Source organism: Protopterus annectens, chromosome 5.part0, assembly GCF_019279795.1.
Source record: "Protopterus annectens isolate FY-2018-M chromosome 5.part0, PAN1.0, whole genome shotgun sequence".
Taxonomy (NCBI): Eukaryota; Metazoa; Chordata; order Ceratodontiformes; family Protopteridae; genus Protopterus; species Protopterus annectens.
The window spans coordinates 1,853,954,165-1,853,976,495 of record NC_056735.1 but is presented as its reverse complement, the minus strand read 5'-3'; the positions used below and the strand labels follow the sequence as shown (position 1 = coordinate 1,853,976,495).

Sequence of the window (22,331 nt, the reverse complement as noted above, 5' to 3'; positions counted from 1 at the left end):
CTGTCATGTTGGCACATGCTTTCCTGGCTATTACTTTAGTTCTGTGATTTTTTTTTGTTTTGTTTTAGAAATGCATTTATGATGTTAGGAAAGCTAAGAATATCTGGCATGCATATTTGGCATAAGACATTAATGTATTCCAGGCATTACCAGCAACAGGATATTACTTCATTTATTTATTTAAAAGCGTCAGTATTGTACACATCAAAATTATTTCTGGCTCAGCCAACTATCCAGTGAGATAGAAATACAAAAGTATGAATGGTGGACAAAGATAAAACAAATTAGAGAGAGACAGTTATACGATATGATGAAAATATAGACAGAGATACATACACAGAAAGAATAAATGATTTATGGAAACTTCTGATATTCTGATAAAGGTTTCATTTTTGGTGTCAATAACTTTTGTTTAATTCATTATTTTTAATGTAAAAAAATGAATCGGTTACATCTTTCACAGCCAGAATTACAGCTATAAAAATTGCTGCGGAAATGTGAGTTTTTGATACCACCGTTCATTTCTAATGATATGTTGTTTATACCTAGCTTCATGTTTCATAGCTTAAAATGAGATCTGCTGCTGGAGTTACAATATTGTTGTCTTCTACACAACATCATACATTTTTAAGCTGATGGTGATCAATTGACAGTGTCAGTAATGATGAGTTTAAAGAAAAAAAGCTCAGAGGCATGTTTTTTTTTTTTTGTAAATAACTTTAATAAAAGAGGTCAGAATACTGTAACAGGTCCTCTGCTGGACAATGCTATGAGAACAAAATTTAAGAAATGCGAGCAGTATGGTTATGTATATAATCTTCATTCTTCTTAGGAATTGCAGACAGGAAATTTATGAGTAGCAAAGGTTATATAAAATCCATGCCTTGCATGTGATAAACACAAAAGGGAATACAAACAGAAATGCACAACAAGTTAGTTACTGACAGCATTAGATTTGTTTGTGAAAAAGGTGTTATGAATGTGCATATGATGCTTTGACTAAACTGGTCTCAAGATCCCTATTAAAGGATTCCACTGGTTGCAGTCATCAGGGCTTTGTAAAGGTACTGGTCAGACTAATTGTATTCAAAAAAGAGAAAATTATTTATCTAACTGGTTGTAAAGGCATATGCAGTAAGATCTGTTAGTGCATCATTTTCCAGTTTATAATACTTCAGTTATGTATCTCTTTTTTAAAAACATATTAAGCATGCTGAATTAGCTTTTCTAGACAGAACAGAGATCTAAATTTAAGAAAAATATAACAGACATTAAATAGCAGAAAACAACACATGTTAAGCTCTGGTCTATATTAAACATAAAGGAGAGGTCAATAAAACTAAACAGATATAGTAATAAAAATTAAAAGGAAGAATAGCAAAGGTTTATTTTTATTGAAAAAGAAATGAAATCTTGCTCTGTATGGCATATTTTTTCAGACCAGACTAGTATCATGCTATAATGTATTTTTGTATTTGAAACTACAAGATTATAAATTGCACTAACAGTAACATAAAGAAATACCAGAAAAAGTTTATATCAAATGTCTTTTTTTTCCCAAAGTAAAGAGTATGCAATTGCCATGTACATCTACGTCTCCATCAATACACATTACAGTAAAGGGAAGGGAGACATATCATGAACAGTTTTACTATATATGAGCCTTGAGGGTATGCTCTTTTTCACCATAAAACACACAGGGTGCATTGCAAGGTAAGCCGCATATCCAGTCTGTCATGTGTGCTGCTAAGGGCAACTGTGACAAGCAAAGGAATTTGTGGGCAGTAGGAAAGAAATAAGCCAGTTATTACAAGACAGCCTAGGATAAAGACAGGAATTCTGAGTGAGGAGCAGACTACACAGATATAAATTGTTTTTCCTTTTTAATTCACTAAATATCTTAAATTCCCTTTTCTCAACATCTAAATGTTTATCTAACAAGTAATGTGCACTGCAGATCACAACTGCAGATATATATATATGTGTGTGTGTGTGTGTGTGTGTGTGTGTGTGTGTGTGTGTGTGTGTGTGTGTGTATACATATGGAGAAATACGGAAGAGTCCTATAAACTTATATGACTGAGTATATATTGCCTTCAGTTTCAATAAAAATACTTTTCTTCAAAACAAAGTGTAGTTTTGGTCAGAAAACACTGACCTAAATTTGAAGATGTTTCTATACCTATCCCCTTACCTTGTATAGCATAGCTTATAGAATTTCTGACAGCATGTGCTGTACTTTCTCTTATGACTTATACTTTCTTTGAGTCTGTGCAGTGTTCTGGGATGTGGAGGCAGATCCCTCACATCCTTCATGCAAATAATGCTTTTGTGAAGTTTTACTTTGCCCACTTACCCTGGTTACTAAATGTGTGCTCGCTAGCATATGGAGACTTCTGCAGAGCATTTTTTTGCAAAATGTAATTCTTAGTACAAAGCAGCAGGGAGCTCTGTGTAGGAAAACTTTGTCCAACTTTCTTTTTGGCTGAGTATAACTGGTGCACTCTTCACTTTGGAGGCAGGGACCTGTCCTTCCTCTATTATCACTGTCTAGCATAATCAGCTTGAGGTTATCACATCTCTGCATAAATTAAAATACTCTGGGAAGAAGCATTCTTTGAAAGAAAGGGAAACCTGGTCACTCTTTCACTTAATGAGCCCTTCCACTGTATTATACTAACTGAGTTCATCTAAATTCTTTAGAGACATCTGCTTTTTGTAGAACTCACCTGCTGCCTATAAATAGAATGATCCCTGATAACAAGAATTCATATTTCATATGGTTTATTTTGAACAAGCAAACTATTATCCAATACCCAACATATAAGACATTGGTGGTCAGTGGAATTATCTTGGACAACTCTTTGCGCACTGATTAACATTGCTGCCTCACACTGGTTGAGTGTTTGGTTTGGTATCTGGCCTGAGTGCCTTCAAGTTGAATTTCCATATCTTCCCTGTCTCCAGTTTCTTTCCATGTCCTAAAAACAGATGGGTAGGTAAATTTGTGTTATTCCAAATTCTCTTAGGTGTGTGTGTTTGTATCGGAGGGGAGCATGAGTGCACATGCATACATGCGCACACACTGGACTGACATCCCTGTCAGTATTAGTTCCTTCCTTACTTGTGTTGCATACAGTGCTAGACTCTGGCTCCAATGTGACCTTGAAATCAATGAAGGAGGTACTGAAAATGAATGAACTTTCTTATAATTCTAGGCATCCCATTAAATACTGAGCACCATCCAAAGTATATATAGTTTAACACAAATACTGTGCTAGTTCTAGATATCCAGTGGCTTGAAACATTGATAAGACAAGTAGGTTCCCTGTGTATATATCTACAGAAACACACACAAACAGACAGATGCATGCATGCACACTCTCACACTCACACATTTACTTTTGCTCTTTAATATTACACTATGTACTGTAGCACATCAATGTCCCTGCATCTCACTCATCTGAAAATGTTTTTAGTTTTTACCTGTATTTTCCGTGGTGGTGCAGCGGTAGCGTTGTTGCCTCACAGCAAGAGGTTCTCCCGTTCGATTCTCGGCTGGAGTGCGGGGAGTGCCTTCTGTGTGGAGTCTGCATGTCCTTCCTGCGGTTGGGTGGGCATTCGAAAGACATGCGTAAATGGGCGTGCCTTTGTTGAAGGTTGAACGTCGAGCTGGCACCTCAGCGTTCGTGAAAATCTACTGCCAATCATTAGCGAACTGGAGTTCCGCTGTGGCAACCCCTAAACGGGAAAAGCCGAAAGACAACAACAACCTGTATCTGCTATTACTTTGTGGCTGGTCCACATTCCATAGCATTGTAATTGATTGAACAACTATCGACTAGTACTGCCTTAATCTTGTAATCATGTATGATTTTCCATAGCCTGCTTTCTTCACAACATAGTGAGAAATACATCTGAGTCATAGTAATACACTTAATGTCAGTTTATTTTAAATGAAACTAAAGAACTGCTGTTTGACCTATAAGCACATTTCTTTCTTCAGATCCCCCTATATATCCAGAATTTTACAGCACTCACCTTAATCTTTCCCATTGCTCTTCTCCAAAGTTTTCAATAACAAGGGATTTTAGGCAAGTGTTGATAAACCCGTACTAAGAAAGATATAAACAAATATAATAAAATTATATGAAAATGGTACTATATTATAGAAGCATTTGCCAAACACACATATTTCAGAATTCCTCGTTATAACACAAGTATATTACATATATTAAAAACACTCAGCAGCCATAGAATCAAATTGGCTGAAAAAATATAACAAATGAAAGTCTCTGTTTCTTTTATCACCCCAGCCCATAAACTTATTCCAAAATCTAAGTAAGAAAGTATGACACATTTTCAGAACAACTATACATGCAGTTTCCGAAAAGAAAAGAAAAACAGCTTAAAGGTATTCCTAAAAGTCTAGAAGACTTGTGTCTGGTAAAGTATGCCTTTAATATTGCAGAAGAAAGCTGAATTCTTCTGCCATTATTCAGAATACATCCCTTCTGATATTCCCTTATCCAGTTCAGTCTGCATTGCCCTTGCTATTTTATCCACTGTCATTTCTTATACATAGATCAAACTTTCAGCAAAATAATATATTCATATAAGGCCTAGAAATAAAATTAAGAAGACACAAAAACAAATTTGAAAAAAAAACATTATTAGAATAATCAAAATCAAGTTCAGGTCTGACAAAGAAGCTAAGAAAGCATTAAGAGCTCACCATCTCTGCAGGTTGCTAGTATCACTCTTCTAATTTGAGTCCTGAAGTCTCTCATGTATTTATGGCCTTCTTGTACATAACTGTCACCATACCTCAGTCCACACACACACACACACACACACACACACACACACACACACACACACACAAGGGAAATATTCCATTAAGTCACTTAAATGCAACTGCAATGCTCTGTCCATTCTTCAGTCATCAAGAAAACAGAACACAGGTTTACTGTGCTTTTTGTGGGAAAGTTACAGTGCTTACTGAGGGTTTTCTAAGAATAAAATGACAAAATTAAATACTTGCTTAAAAAGAAAGCATTATGATTCATTTTTAGCTGTAGGGATTGATAAAATAAGCTTAGACATTATATAGTTTGCACGTTTTTACACAAGGCACATGCTCTATGTTAAAGTGCATTTAGCAAACTTCAGAGAAGAAAAGAAGCTAATTCAAAAAACACAGACAGTTTGTAGTTTGTAAATTCCAAAGCATATCTAAATAATATATTTAACATATTTTTCTTTTATATGGTATACCTAAACAAGGTGAGCAGTTTTACCTATGTAGAAACTTTTACATCCTCTGCACGGGGCAATATATATGCCCAAATCTGAACTACTGTATAAAGTAGCCCAAAGGCTCTGCAGATTTTTTAGATAAGCCACAAAACAATTACGTCCCTGTGTAATATAACTACACTGTGAACAACATTCATATTATTATGCATCTATTATCATTGCAGGGTTCCTGACTAAAATATGTTTACTCTTAACCATCCCTTGGATTCACTAAACTCTGTGCAGGAATAGTGCTATTCCTGCATGGAGTGGTTCGTGAGCATGTAGCCTTAGCTTTAACAGCAGCGCATCTTGCATATTCATGAAGGCGTGCTGCTGTTAAGGCTAAAGGGATACGAACAGTGAACGAGTGCAGGGGGCATGTTTAAGTAGTGCATGGACATTGAACACACCCCCTGCACTCAAAAAGTGCCGTACGGCACTTTCAAACATTATTTCAATGTCCACGGACACTGAAATTAAATTAAAATGAGCATTTCAGTGTCTGTGAAATAGCTAGGGGAGCAAGAAACAATGCAGGGTGTGTGTGACAGATTCTGTCACACATCCCCTGCATTGTAAAAGTACCATAGCCGTTAACTGCACAGGTTTCTACAGAATGGCCAGATGCCTGCCTCACATACATCTCACCCACCCAGAGCAATAAAGCAGTACAAAGCCATAAATAATGGGGCGAAAACCACAAAAATAGGGACACATTTTAAACATTGCACTGACAAACCCGAAAGCTGATAGAATAAAAGGTTAGCATTAGCAAGGACCTCTAGAAGGGTATGAAGACTGAAACACAAATGCCTGCCATCTGAAAGTGCCGTACGGCCATACCCCTCAACTGTACAGGTGTCTGCAGAATACCCGGATGCCTGTCTCACATACCTGTCAACCTCCTAGAGTAACAAAGCTGTACAAGACCATAAATAATTAAAATTATTTTTTTTCCTTACTAAGGTATGTTTAAGCATAGCTGAGCGGGTGTGTGCATTATGCCCCTCTGCCCAGCATTGCTTAAACACCCCAGAGGAGATAAATAAAAATATAAAGCTAAAATCCTAATGCTGGGATAACATAGTGTTTAGAGTCCTTGGTTTATATGCAGACATTCCCAGTTTGAGTACCAAGACAAGCACTTTATTTATACGTAGAAAAGCAGTGTTAATTATTTTTTTTTAAATGACGTAGTAAGTGATATTTGTCAACCAGGGTAGTTTAGCTGCTCTAAAATGGAAGTTTGAGTGCATATAACATGTGAAACCACCCATGTATGCACAAGTGTTCCATACAGTGTAGTCACACCCCTTGGTAATGTAAAGTAAGCACATAGAGGGACGTCATGTAAAGTAAATCATATACACTTACTAAATGAAGTCATTATTCTAATATATCTAGAAATTAAAAGTGAGCAATGATTAGCCATGCTCAGTTATGTTTAGCCAGTTTAAGCAATGCTTAGACTTAAATGCTAAGCAACAGTCAGCTCAGCTAAGTGGATTTGCGCACTGTTAAGCAGTGCTCAACAATTTCCCCTTTAAGCATTGATAAAATCAGCTTAGTGGGTTTGCGCACCACTAAGCTGTGTTCAACATTTTCAAAATCAACCAATGATGGCAAAGGATGGGAATATGGCCTTATTTAAACTGCACAGGTGGGAACACAGCCATTACCTGCGATAGTTCAACTTGTGCAGGAATCATAGTTGGCATAGATGAGGGTTTGCACTTTAAGGCGCAGCGCTGAGGCATCATGGAGTCCAGGATCATGGTTGGACTCCTCATAAGTAACCATGATGAGAGACTGCTGCAGGGCCAGTACCAGGGCTCACAATTTAAAGCAGAGGCCTGGGACCATCTCATCTATGATCTTACCAGTGCTACTGGCATCCCCCTGATTGGTGAACAAGTCTGGCACCACTATGCCAACTTAAAGTGGAGGAAGGGGGCACTCTTGGACCAGTAGATCCAAGATGCCAGGGACAACTGTGCTCCAGCAGTTTGTAAATATCACAGATATAAGTGTACCAGTTTCTAGCCTGAGGATGTGATAGACAGGTATGCATAATGTTTGTTTTTCTCCCCTACAGCTGCAGCAGAGAGGGCTAGTAACATCAAAGACCATGCCAGCAGACTGCTTAGGCTGGGAAAGCTCACAAACAAAGGCAAAAAAACAAGCTGAGTAACGCAAGTCACCACACTACAAATCAGGCAGTTGGAACTGTTACAAATAAACCTGCCTGATTTGTAGATTTGTAGACTGCATAGGCTGCACAGAAAGGCTGGTGAGTAAAAATCTATTTTGCAGTATACTGTGCAAATAACTTAGAAGGAGTACATTGTGTAGTGCTAGTAGGTATACTGTAACTGTGTTAACTGAATAAATAAAGTATGTCCGACTAATATTGATTTGAAATAAACATCTGTAACACAAACGGTTGTGTTTACTCTGGTATGTTGTTGTTGACTTAGAATGGAGCTGTAAAACAAGATATAAATGCCCTGTGTTAACCTTTGCTTTCCAGATTGTAGTAATTCAAAGGATTAATGCACAGTACACTAACTATCTGTCATGCATGCATCACAGGATTACAAGTTCAGACTGTCTAACCAAGAGCCTAATAGGCAGAAACCAGTGAAACAAGAAACAGTAGTTCTCCAGCAGCTCAGTGTGATAAGAAATAGCTTACTTGTTATTTTGCACACCCAGACACGGTTCAAATTCAGGGAGTGGTACTAAGATGTGCGCATATCTACACACAACGAATCAGGAATATATGTACAAACAGTCAGGTAGTGTTAACAGATATTTTCTCCACAGGTTTTACAGGTAAGAAAATGTTGGTAGTAACTGTATGAAGGGTATACTAATAAACTGTGTACAACTGTTAAACTGTCCCACCACATGCCTGCAAATGACAGAAGGATAGGTACATACAACATGCACACTTCCCAATACGTCTCCCAATTGTCATACTGTCGTGGCTAGTGGTCACTTCTGCCAATAACCCTGGACACAGTTAGGAAACCAGTTGAAGTATGCCAGTGATTTCTCAGAAACCCACAACTGTTATGGGGAACAGACCAAACATAAGAGCAGCACATCTGGACAGTGAAAAGGTATGACTGCAGTCATGTAACAGAATGGAAAAACTTATGACAGCTGCCAACCATATCACCCAGCACCTTCTGAACCACAGTAAGACCAACATGACACTACCCCAAATCAGATCTGGGCAATTACTTATGTATATCCAAATATATCATGCACTACATGGATGGGACTGTAGGGAAAGCAGATATTGGTGGAAAAATGTCCACCCACAACCATTTGCACCACAGTCACAGCAACATACCAGTACCCCAAATGAACTCTAGAGTAGAATGACTGTTTGGACAAACATATCCTGATTGCCAGTCACACACTACACCTACATATACTGGCGCAACTCATAGTGTATGGAGAATCCTGAGGTGTTACAGGACATTTCTCAGTCTGTCCTTACAAACATACACACTTAATAGACCACCAGCAGCTGTAGCAGCATGTACAGTCAGATAGAAAAAGGATCTATGACACTTACATCTGCTAGGCTCCCTACTCAGCCCAACAAACATCTACACACAACACTGCTACATAATCTTGGCAGTCTCTTCACAATGGCCAGACATACATAACTCTCATATGTACAGATTTCCACAGAATGTCCAGGGTGTGAGACCATATTCATGGCCACTGCTGCATACCACTTCCAGGAGTCTGCTAAGTCAATGGGATGATACCTGGAGTGCAGTCACTAAATAATGATATAACACACCTCTGAACCTCTTACTGCAAGACATCTGGATAAAGCATGACATACTTGGGGGACAGTTGCTGGTGTCACAGACTTTGTTGTAACATAACATCCCCGATGGATATGATGTCTGAAACACCAATGAATGTCAACAGGTACTGACTGCAATCCTCACATTATCCTACTGATTCCACAAAAACAGATGTCTGAGGAACAGACCAAACATAACAGGCATACCTCTGGGCCATCTGTGGACATCAGGACAGTTGAGCGGTATGTCAGACATATCACTGTCAGATGTCAAGCCACGCAGAAAATGCATGTCCAGATGAGCCCTGTTAATCTAGCAACCCTCTATGTGTATAATAGCACTATTGACTTACAATCTCTACCCAATTCTGGAGCTTTGTCCCCCATGTCCTGTCCTGAGAGGTATTCCCACCTACTATCTGTGAAGCTGTAGCCCCCACACCTCCATACTGTCCTCCACACAGGCAAGGAAAAGGGGCAAGGCCCACATGAAGAACGTAATTATAATACTGTGTTGCTATGGCATTGACAAATGGAAAGACAACACACATGCTCTGGATGCAAGTAGCAAGTGGGAGACACCAGTTGGTACACAAGCTATTACCTGCTCATGAGCAGTACCTACAAAGGCAAGCTGCTGCCTATGCAACACAAGTTTCAACCCATCTACACAAACACTGCGACTACACAAACCTAACCATTTACATTGTTGTGAGGAATCTCTTCAGCACTATAACAGATATGTCAATCATGTAAGCTTGTATGGAATGCAGAAGGGGGGATGCAATTATGTCAAATGGGTCATTAAACACTAGGCTGCAACAAGACCTGGTGGACTCACATGCTGCTGTCTGGCACCTATGGCCACTCCCATTTGCCCTGTCTGCATTGACACGGACACATCTCTGGCTCCAGCAAAGGTCAGCTCATGTATGACTACTACTGGAGTGTCTGTTGTCCAGTACTGAGTGTGTCACTGCTACGCCTGGGATGTTGTAATTATTCATATGTCACCTGTGAATGCTACTCTGATACATATGCTTGTCTTACAAATGTAAGAGATGTATATAGGGTATGTGCATACTACATAACAGGTGCAGATGTGTGTGGTGAACTGTATGTGATATACTGAGCCCATACCTGACAACTGTTCAGAGTTTTGCAGACTGACCATATGTCTGCCTCATATTTGTAGTCAATGCCTCAGACAGTTGTCTATTGTCTGGCACATCACTTGCAACCCATTAAAGACTGAAGTCATACCATATTAGCATACATTTGATTGTCAGATGTCATATCCTGCAGAGTAGACCTGTGAATGCGACACCATCTTTGCTGGCAACTAAGTGTGTTTCAACTAGATTCATAAAGTGACACTATTTACTGGCCTTTTCCCACCACTGATGTGTGCCTTTGTGCAGATGTCTTGCTCTAACAGGAGCTAGGTGTCTTACCATGAAACCCATAGCAATGCAAGTGTACCTTATCCTGTAGGATGCTGACATTTATGCAGTCACTGACACCTGCTTTGCAGCTGTGGAAAGCACACCAAACTTGGCAGGTCACCCATCTCATCATATGTTTAGACCCCAAATGGAGGCCTGCAAAGCCACAGGAGGTGGAGTGTTGAACATTAGCATATACATACATGCCTCCAGGCTGGCCAAACAATATGACGCATGGGTGACATCCCAAGTGTAGTTAACAGTTGACAAAGCACCTCCTGAAATCTTAGCTAGCTACAGGCCTCCAACCATGACTATGGACACCCACCACACCTATTGGAACCTGTTGGAATCTGTCAGGATTCAATCGTCTACCCTGCTCCTGGGTGACTTCAAATACCCAACCATAGTGCACATGCCCTATGCCACCTGAACATGAACACACATAGATTTCTCAGCTTTGTCAATGGCAATGCAGTGGATCAGTCGGTCAACACTCCTATGACAGGTGGAAATATCCTGTACCTTGCCTAACCAACATGAGTAGCCACTGTAGCACTCCTACAGTGCCATCTTCCTTGGTAATATCTGACCACATAGCCATCACTGTTCAGATCATCATCTCCCCTGCCCCCCCTTTACAGAATGAACTGTACACAAATGACTATAAATCCACTCAAAGCAGGTAGAAGTAGCTGTACAGCCAATGTCCCATTTGTTGGAACTAAGAGCAGTATCCAGGCCCACACCACAATACTATGTGGGCACCTACATAGCTGTATGGACTCAGCAATACCTAACAGGACAACATCATCTCCCTCAAGGTAGGGTAAATGCCTGTGCTGTACAGCAGCAATGCACAAATACCATAATAGGTGGAAACAATTGCTGGACGGGCACACACACACACACACACACACACACACACACACACACACACACACACACACACACACACACACACACACACACACAAACACACTTGTCAGGACTGAGATTAGAACCCCCAACTATTTAGTTATTGCTACTACAGTATTACACATTTATTGCGTGTACCACGGAGCTTATAAGGTGAAGAGTGTCCCACGGTTCTTCTAAGGTGAACAACATCACCATCCTTTGTAAAGTGTAGCAATGGGCAGTGTACTGGGAGAACGAGTCCTTAAAATACTTTATCCTACAAATATACACACTTACAAACACTTACAAACACACACACACACACACACACACACACACACACACACACACACACACACACACACACACATACTCACATTTGCCAGGACTCATATTAGAAACCCTACCTATCTAGTTATTGGTTCTATAGTGTTATGCAGGTACCGCACACACCATGGGGCTTGTAGGGTGAAGAGTGTCCAGATGTACCTGTAAAGTGAGTAACATTACCAGCCCTTGTAATGTATGGCAATTGGAGGTGTACTGGGTGAGAAGGGTCTCAAACTACTTTCACCTACATGTTTATATACCCACAAACACCTTTATGCACACACATGCGTATGCCAGTACTGAGATTCATAGGTTCATAGGTGTGTAATAGGTGAATGGCCATAGAGCCTTTACAAGCCTAGCCCATAGGATTACTCTGGCATTGTGCCACCTGATGTTACTCCCTAGTGTGTCTATCCAGTATAGCCACTGGAGTGATCCCCAGGGTGAGATTTCAATTCTCCATCCACTCATCCAGATGTCTCTTTCAGAGGGCCAGTGAGGTGCTCTGCTTAACATGTATGTGAAGTCTATTCCATAGTGTGGCCAGTCTCTGGGTTATGAAACTGTCCCTCCAGAATGTTCTGTTGATTGTGGAAATGGGGTTGAGGTCTCTGGGGCATGTGGTGTGGATGGATTGGGTTTCTTTAGATGTAGCATGCCTAACAGAGCTTTGTCAGACATGGCTTTGTAAGTCAAGCAGAGATTGCCTCTAAGTAGTCAATATGAGACAGAGAATAGTTGGAGTGATTGGAGTCTGTCCATATAGGACAAGTGTTTAAGGCCTAAGATCCATCCTCTTTGCGAGATTCTTTTGCAGCCTCTCCGGGTGTTGCAGGTGTCTAGTGAGGTACATACCAAATGAGTCATTGTACTCGATGATTGGCCTAATGAAGGAAGAGTAGAGACTATGACCTCTTTCTTCCTGGATGCAACACCATTAGTAATGAGATGTGCCACATAGGACTTTCTGACCACAGTGGCACTGTGGTGGTCAACAGACAGGTTGATGTCAACCTGTGTTCCCAGTTCTCTTATAATGACTTTTGTGCTCAGTGGACTACCATCGATGTGGTTATTCATGGGAAACAAGTTGTTCCTGAAGGGGGTGGTGACACATTTTCTGACATTGAGCTTAAGTCCAGGGTCCTGACAACAGTTGTAGGTCTCAGTGAGGCCTTTCTGCAGGATGTCAACATCAGTTGGGGAGGTCATAGTAGCACCTACCTTACAGTCATCTGCAAACATTGTCAGCCAGAGTCCCTTCTTGTTGGGCTGGACTTCAGAGGTGTAGATACCGAACATGAGGGGCCCAGGACCAGACCCTGTGGTACTCCACTCATGACTGGTCAGTAGTCTGACATGTAATCTGCTGCTTTCACACTGTGGGTTCTGTGAGCCAGGTTGCAACCCACCTAGTGACATAGGGGTTGATGCCTAGCTGAGTGTGTTTGTCTATGATTCCTGAGTGGGGAATGGTATCAAAGGATTAGAAGTCCCGCCTATCTTGTTATTATTCTATACTGTTACATAGTTAGTTCACATGGCACAGAGCTTATAGGGTTGCAGAGCTTCTACAGCTACCTCTACAGTGGATGACAACAGTGGGCCTTGTAAACTGGACATTGGGATGTGTACTGGGTGGACTACAACAAGAAATTGCAAAACTTGCCCCCCCAATGGATATAGTTTTCACCCAAACACAGACAGGATACTGTTCTCATGCACAAACACACACACACACACACACACACACACACACACACACACACACACACACACACACACACACACACACTTGCCAGGACTGAGATTAGAACACCTACCTATCTAGCTACTGCTACTACAGTGCTATGCATTTATCGGACACACCATGAAACTTATAATGTATAGGGTATCCCAAGGTACTTTTAGAGTGAGGAACATCACTAGCCCTTGTAAAGTATGGCAATGGAAGATGTACTGGTGAGAAAGGCCACAAAATGTGTTAACCTACAGATATACACACTTACAAACACAAATACACTCACACACACATTTGCCAGTACTGAGATTAGAACCCGTACCTAGCTAGTTATTTATACTATAGTGTTACACAGTTATCACCCACACCACAGAGCTTAAAGGGCTGAGGGCTGCTCAGAGGTACTTCTAAGGTGACTGACATCACCAGGATTGCTAAAGTAGGGCAATGGGAAGTGTATTGGTTGTGAATGGGCTCAAGATCTTTAATCTAAAGTTGTGGACATGCAACAGGTTATCATGTTGATTGTGACAGACTTGGCAATGTGATCTCTGCTGCTATTACCCTACAAACCTACATGTTACTGGATTTATATGGGAATATGGGGGGCACACCTGTCAACGGTACACATTTGGACATGCTGCACTGATATTGCTTTACATTTTGGTTCCATTTAGCATAGTAATGTGCCCTGTCTTGGAGAATAGAGGCATATCACTAGAGGCCACAGGTTAGATTGTAATGGCATACAATTGAGTTTCAGACTTCTTACCCTTCAGAGCCTTACTGCAACTGGAAGGCCTGCTGTGATATCACTGTGCAAGTCTGTACGGGGTATTCCATCATTGTTGCCATTGGTGGGTCTTTTCCAGACATTCCTTTATGGTTTTATATGGCTGACTTGCTGGGTGAGTCTGAGGGGTGAGTATGGGATCCCCACATTGACATCCATGTATGTGACCTATGACCCTCTTAGTTGGTCCCCTGCATATACTGCAGTGGGATTTGTCACCTTGGATAATACTGCATAGTGTGGGGAAGCCAGTATAGGGCAAACATTTGCTGGTGTTCCACATAGCTGTCAGTTGTCTGCTGCTACCCCAGTAGGCCACCCCATTCCCTTGCATGCATGCAGCGATACCATACATATGCTATCAGAACATACTACTCAATTCATTTATTGTTTAGAAAATTGACTTACCTTGTGCCTGTGGCAGTTGTGGGATGGTGGGTGAGGGCTGACTCTGTCAGATGCATGCAGTACACTGCCTATACAGGATAAGCTACAGGTAGTGTGATGTGTGTGGCATCCATTTTACTGTGTGTGCGAGTTGGAGAGAGGTGTCAGTCCCTGGATCCCTACAGTGTCAGGGTGTGTACTATATATTGCCTCTTTGTCAAAGCCTGGGTATACTGGGTATACCTCTGTCTGCCTACAGAAGCAGGCTCAGGGGCTTCTTCCTCTGAGTCTCTCTGTGCCTGTGTGGACCTTGGCAATGGTGGGGGCTGTGTGGCCCTTCCCTGTGCTGTTCCTGCTGCAGCTGTTTCCTCAGAATCATATTGTGTAGCATGGTACATACTATGAACATGTGTGCACATGTGGCTGGAGAGTACTGCAAGGCTCCAACAGATATGTCAAGGCAGTGGAACCGTGACTTGAGCATCTCAAACTCATGCTCTATAATGATCCTGCTTTGTGCATGTGCCTCATTATGGCATTCTTGAGTGGGTGTGTATGCATTTCTGATAGTGTCATCATCTACGGCTCCAGTGCATAGCCAGCATCCCCCACCAGATGGCCATAAGGGGTGTCCCCACTGGCAAATACCTGGTTCAGCTGTGACAAATACCAGATGCGGGAGTCATGATAGCTTCCAGGGCTGCCAGCACACACATTCATGATAATGCCCTGGGCATTGCACATGTCCTGGCAGTTGATGGAGGGGAAGCCCTTGCAGACTCTACCCTGTCACCGGGTGGTGCTTTGATGTAGATGTGCATGCAGTCTATCACACCCAGTGCCTCCGGGTATACTGCTACATGGTGGAAGAGACACATATTACTGGTCCTCTCCTCACAGGTGTTGGGAAAGCAAATGTGCTCACTGGCATGTGGTAGCCTGGTATCCAGGAACTGGTGGAGTACCCAGGATGCAGATGCCTGTGAGACCCCAATCATGTCCCCAGTAGGTCGTTGGACAGTACCTGTGGCTAGTATTATTAACACTACGCATACCTTGGAATCCACTGGAATGGGTTCCCCTTTTTTGGCTCTGGGACTGAGTTGAGGCTGGCACAGCTTGATGATTTGTTGAAGTCTGTGTCCACCCTGTAGTGCTATACCATCTCCAGATCATGTAGCCCTTGGTAGGTTACCCTGGGTCTGAACACTCTTCTCCTCCTCCTCAGTCTGGGGCAGTTGTCAGCATTATCCTCCTCACGCCCTCAGCCTCTAGCACATACTGATAGATCAAAGCAATAGCAGCCGCTAACATTTTTTTGGTTAAAATTCCCCTGCGTGTGTACATCAGTGGTGCAAGGTTTGTGGGAAAACCAGACTGAAAGGTATTTGCACAATTTATAATGTTGTGCTGCAGATGCTGCCTGTATGACTGGCTGGCTATGATACATTACACCTGCTTGGTATTTTATTAATACTTGATTGCTTTTATTCTGCTATTTGCCTTTTTTTTTCTTCTTTCCCTTCCCAGTTCCACCCCTTTTAAGCCCTGAAGCATGCCAGGACTGAGATTAGAACCCGTACCTAGCTAGTTATTTATACTATAGTGTTACACAGTTATCACATGTGCCACAGAGCTTAAAGGGCTGCCCAAAGGTACTTCTAAGGTGACTGACATCACCAAGATTTCTAAAGTAGGGAAATGGGAAGTGTTCTGGTTGTGAATGGGCTCAAAATCTTTAATCTACAAACACACACACTTTTAAATTTGTCAGGACTGAGATTAGAACCCCTACCTAACTAGTCATTTGCACCACAGGGCTTATAGGGCTGAGGCCACTCCAAAGGTACTTCTACGGTGAATGACATCAGCAGATCTTGTGAAGTAGGGCAATGGGAAGTGTACTGGGTGGGGAAGAACTAAAACACTTATTCCTACACACACACACACACACAAACACACACACACACACACACACACACACACACACACACACACACACACACACACACACACACACACACACATACCCTCTTCCCCATGTCTAAGTGTGTGTATGATTGACATACTGTAATATGTTGCCCATATATATGTGTGTATCACATGCAATAGATGCAGAAATACCACATATGGACCATCTACGGCTAGCTGTGGGTAATCCTGTCTGATGGGTGTGTGTGGCGACAGGTGTACATAGCTGTGTGTATGCAAAGACATCTGCACAATACAGATATATATAGTCCGTTCTGGTTTCAGACATGGACCTTATTTCTCTAAGTGTAGGAGGATACCCAGTATGACCTTCTATAGTAAGTGTGCTAATCCATTCCAGGAATAACTGTAACTCCAGTCTGGGGTGTTGTGTGCTACAGCCATACCTTGCAACCTGTTGATGCAGGATATCTGGAGTAGGCTGCCAGTATGGGGAAACAATGGCCCAGACATATGGGGATACTGTCACTACTGCTCTTATTAATGTATGAGTTGCTTGAGTTACAGGGTTTGTTTTATCAGACATTTTCTGACTTATGTAATGTTTAACACTGTACTGTATTGTGTCATTAGCTATTGACATATATCATCGGATCATGACAGTTATTTACCAGAGAAATTCAAGATGGATGATGCACAGACCAATATTATGAGGCAAAGGCTAGACATTCTTGCACAATCTAGCCAGTTGGAAGGTGTGGCTACAGCCAATTGAATGCTGAAGCTGTGTAAAAGGTCCAACACCTTGGTGATATACTGGCTGGGGATCTCCTGGTTGTGCGGTATTCTTCTTATCTGAAAGGTCATATCCTGGTGTGGCCATACCTCTCAACTGTACAGATTCTTACAGATTATCCAGATTCATGCCTCATATATCTGGTCAGTTTCCCTTAACATTGTGGTCTTCTAGCAAGTATGTTGCAAATCACTCAGTGTTGCAGTCAGGGAATAATGACTGAACAGTACAGTTTCAGACTTCACACCCTTCATTATATCCATGCTACTACACACCCCCTCTGTCACCTTTCTAACATTATGAGAGCATTATTTCAAATGTGTCCCTATATTTGGGCCTTTATCCCACCATTATGTATGGCTTTGTCCAGATTTATTGCTCTACAAGGTTGAGAGGTATGCTACTAGCATTTAGCAGCATGGACTTTCATTTGCACTTTGTTGACTGTGTTATGTTGGTAGTATGGACCCCATGACATTCCCTACAACAGCACTATGGGTGAGGCATGGGTCTTTGCCAGAGGCCTATAGGCCATGTGAGACTGATGCAGGCAATCTGTAGTAAGGCAGTGCATTTGGTCACCCATATGTTCCCAGGCTGCCAGGCAGTGGCTCTCCCTGGAATAACAAGGTAAGTGAGTCAGGTGTTACTGACAATCACTTTCTGTTCATATTGATCCATCACTCTGGGTGACAGCAGGATGCTGCTTATGGCTAGGAACATACCTGCATGGAACACGTATTCAGCACTCTGCATCATGTCTGTCTTTCTATAGTCCGTGAGGTACTTCTGACATCATTCACACTGCCATGGACCAGGCTAGTGTGATACCTGTACCTGTTGTGGGGTGACTTGAGTGCATGTGTGATATGACAGTTTATGGCACCTGCTAAGCAAGTAATCGTGACTTTCTCCTTATCCTGCCTGGTGTGTGGCACATTTGTGTGTGTGTCACAGTGGAGTCTTCTATGAGTAATATGTTGTGTGTATGGTAAGGCCTTAGTGTTTGCAGGACCTGGTGTGTGGTGTATGTGTGGTCTGTGATGTGCAGGTTTGGGAAGTTCGTGTGTTTTTGCCTCTGAGGTTTCCTTCACTTGGGGTTTGATTTGTTGTGGACCTCCACTTATGTGGATGTGTGTTGTGTATTTCCAGGTAATGCTTACTGACTCCATACACTGCAGGGCACCTATGTTACTGCAAAATGTGCTCTGGTGTGCACATTCTTCATTTGTCTGGTCAGTGGTTCCCCTCTCCCTTCTGTGTGCCTCTTTATCTTTCTGTAGACTGGTCACAGGCTTTCCCATAGTGGATGCTGTTATGTATTTGTAATTCTGGTGTGAGCATGGTAAATGTCATAACATCACACACAAGGTTGTGGACTACACACCTCTGAGCATATCTATTTGGCAGGTTGTCCATCATTGCACCATTAAATCTACTGGGGTCCTCAGACAGTTTGTGTTACTATGTTATTATGTGGCTACATGTTGGCCTAGCTGTCAAACTGTCACTGAGTCTGACATCTGGACAAGCCCACATATGACAGTCAGACGAAGGGCCACACATGGGGACAGGGTGTTGATACTGTTCTGCCATAGATAGACAGTTGGGGGACCAGTTTGTTACTTGCTTGCTTTTTGTTATGGGTGTGACATCTGCTTCTCCACTGTCTGCCATTGATGTTTTGACATGACCTTTACTTGTTTTGCAAATACTTCGCAGGCAAATACAATGTTAGGGCAAGCAGAGCAGCTATACAAGGCATACTTGTGCTCCTTCTGTGACAACCTTCCATTCCAGGGGTATGGCTGTTGGCCAGTGACATGTTGTCAGTGCTGGCACAGTAAGGTGGCAGCCTTTTATGACCTGCCAGTACACTGACCTTCAGGCACTTGCTGTGCTACTAGGCACCATACCTTTCTATGTATGACAGCCAGATATCTGGACAAAGCCATAAGTAATTGGCTGAAAAAGGCCTAAATATAGGGACCATTTTAACTATTGCCTTACAAACCTAGAAGTGTGATACAATAACAGATGCTGCATTAGCATGCGTTTTCTATAGGGTGTGAGGTCTGAGACACTACAATCCATCGTTATTTTCTGACTTTAGATTTTCATAGTTTGCCAGTGATTTGCCACACAAGCACTATTTCATGATGGAGACATCACAAATATGATGCAAACCTCTGTACATTCTGCAAAAGGTCTGTACAGTTGGGAGGTATGGTAGGCACTGTGTAGGTTACTCTGACCTGTGTACTGTTCATATGTGTGGTCCCCTGTCCATGATTTGCTTTTATTCTGCTATTTGCCTTTTTTTTCCCTTCCCATTTCCACCCCCCTTTAAGCCCTGAACATTCCAAGCAAACCCGGTGCCAAAATGTAAACAGTCCTGCTATTGCTGGGTTTTTTTTGTTTTGTTTTAGACTCGGTGCGTGCTGCATAACACGCAAACCTGTTTAGCTATAGTAAACACTTTGAAACAGAAATGGCCCTCCCCTGGACATGAACACGCTCTTCATTTCATGGAATAAGTCAATACAGCCTGAGACACACCCCCTTGCTTAGCTGTGCTTAGCTAAGTTCAGCTGGGAGCCGTAGAACTCCAATGTGCTTACACCAAGCATGACACACCCCCTTTTCATGTCAGCTGCTTCTCCTGCTAACACCACTGCCTTATAGCTCCTACACAGTTAGGTACAGCTAGAGAATGGTCTCCCCTTTAGCGATTCAGTAAAATTTGCTCATTTGCATACCCCACTCCCTTAGTCCCTGATTACACCGCTACACCACAGCCTTCCTCCTTAGCAACCAGTGTTACTTGTTATTGTTTTGATTCTGCATGCCATAGACTATAATGGCAAAATGCAGATTTCACTTAAAATTGTCTTTTCACATTTTTTTATTTTCAGCACAGTCCCGTTTGCCCGCCGCTGCCCTATGCTTAAACAGCCGAGATCGGCCAAAAAAATAAACTTTTAATTTTTATAATTTTGCAAGACTTTTCCATGCCAATGGCCATATATTTGGCCATTGGCATGCCTAAGGAGTATAAGACATGCTTTACTTTGAGCTGTCATGCCTCCATTTTGAGTTTTTGCAGAAATGTATTTGGCTAGTAGCCGAATACATTTCTACACCTCACACTATTCCAGCACAGATGCTTGCCTGCTTACTGAATTACTAATTCACCTCATATGCATTGTTTTCACAAGCAAATGAGGTAATTAGCATTATTCAGTTGTGTCGGTACAGGAATAGTGCTGGCAGACCCGTGTACGTCCCCAAGCTTGTTTACTGGATCGCTAGCCGGCCATATTCCATGCAGGAGCAGCTGCACTATTCTTACACTCCATGTAAGCTTTATTGAATCCCAGGGCATGTGTTATAAATTACTTGCTTTTTTTAAATAAACAAAGGTTTGCCTACATGCCAATGTCTCATCTGCTGCTAAAATTTTACAAGTATTATAAATATTTTTTTTTAAAATCCCTTTACCAGCTACAGTAAAATTCAGCCATGGCTAACATCTACTTTCTGTTGGTCCTATCATTACCTTGAGGGACAACTTCTACTTTTTGTTCCATTGTATATTTAATTTTCCCATTACTATTTTTTTCAATATACAACCTCTGGCTAAAAATATAATCTTTAATAACTCAATTTCCTTAAATGTAACAACTTCCTCCATGGTCATTTCCAAAATATGCTTAACTTGACTATAAATGATACCTTCTCTTGACTTCTTTGAATGCATGCTGCTATAGTATTATAGACTATTACTGGCACTTATCCTTGAAGACACACTACTATTTTCTTTCATATATATATATATATATATATATATATATATATATATATATATATATATATTTAAAAAGGCCATAGTATTATTAGAGATACAATTGTATAATTTAAAAAAAAATCTGTCATATTGTTTAATCTATCTACCTCATCCAAAAGACCTGTCACTAGTAGCATGTCCTAGGGTTCAGTCTTTGGGACACTTCTCTTTGGCATTTATGTCTTGGAGATCAAAGCCAATGTCAAGGGATTGTGGCTGACTAAGTTTCTAGATGATTACAAACTTAGTGTCATCATAACCCTCATGATCCTACAACAGGACCTTTCCCAAAGAAAGAGTTGGTGGCAAAAAAACCATGGGGTGCAGCTAAGTGCCATGAAATATATATATAATCAAATTCTTTTCAAGCTTGACTACCTTTGTAACTGTCACATTGACAACACCCCTTCCCTGAAAACTGATCCCATAGTTACAAATCTGGGAAGCTGGATGGACAATGAACTTCCTTTGATCAATGAACTTCCTTTGATCACTGATCCACTACTTATATTGAAGGGTATGGTGTCCTGATCCAGAAATGTAATTGTTTCTTTGTACTCAGCAGTCATTAGGTTGAACATTGAGTATAATGCCCCTTTTGATATGTAACTGTCCAAACACTTGGCATAGCTGTAATGACTGCAATGTTTCCTTCAAGAAAAAAATCAGGGACTTAAATCATAACAATTACACAGACCACCTTAAAGTCTTGTCTTCCTTCTCAGTATCTACTGAAAGGCAAACTCTGCTTCAAGTACTGACCTTCAGAAGATCCTGTTCTGTCAGACCTATTACACATTTCAAAGTCCAATGGTATCAAACACCTACTCATGAGACTTCAATCTCTTTTGAAAGATTATCCTGGAGGATTATGTATCATAGATAATATCACTTCCCCGCCAAGTGAAGCAGAGTACTTCTCTTACTCTATTCAAATGTAACTTGGATGAATAGATGGTTAACTGCAAGGCAACCCCTGGCTTAGCACCAATGGCCCTCATCGATATGGGAAAACAAGCAAGTA

The 22,331-nt window shown here is 41.4% G+C and overlaps 1 protein-coding gene across 1 annotated transcript in view; it reads right to left on the bottom strand.

The window, feature by feature from the left end:
* Positions 1-22,331, bottom strand: part of LOC122802426 (guanylate cyclase soluble subunit beta-2-like) — an 866,018-nt gene that overhangs the window by 748,954 nt on the left and 94,733 nt on the right. Inside the window, exon 3 of the mRNA XM_044072045.1 lies at positions 4,042-4,115. Within this exon, the coding sequence (XP_043927980.1) occupies positions 4,042-4,115 (74 nt within the window). The remainder of the gene's footprint in view (positions 1-4,041; positions 4,116-22,331) is intronic.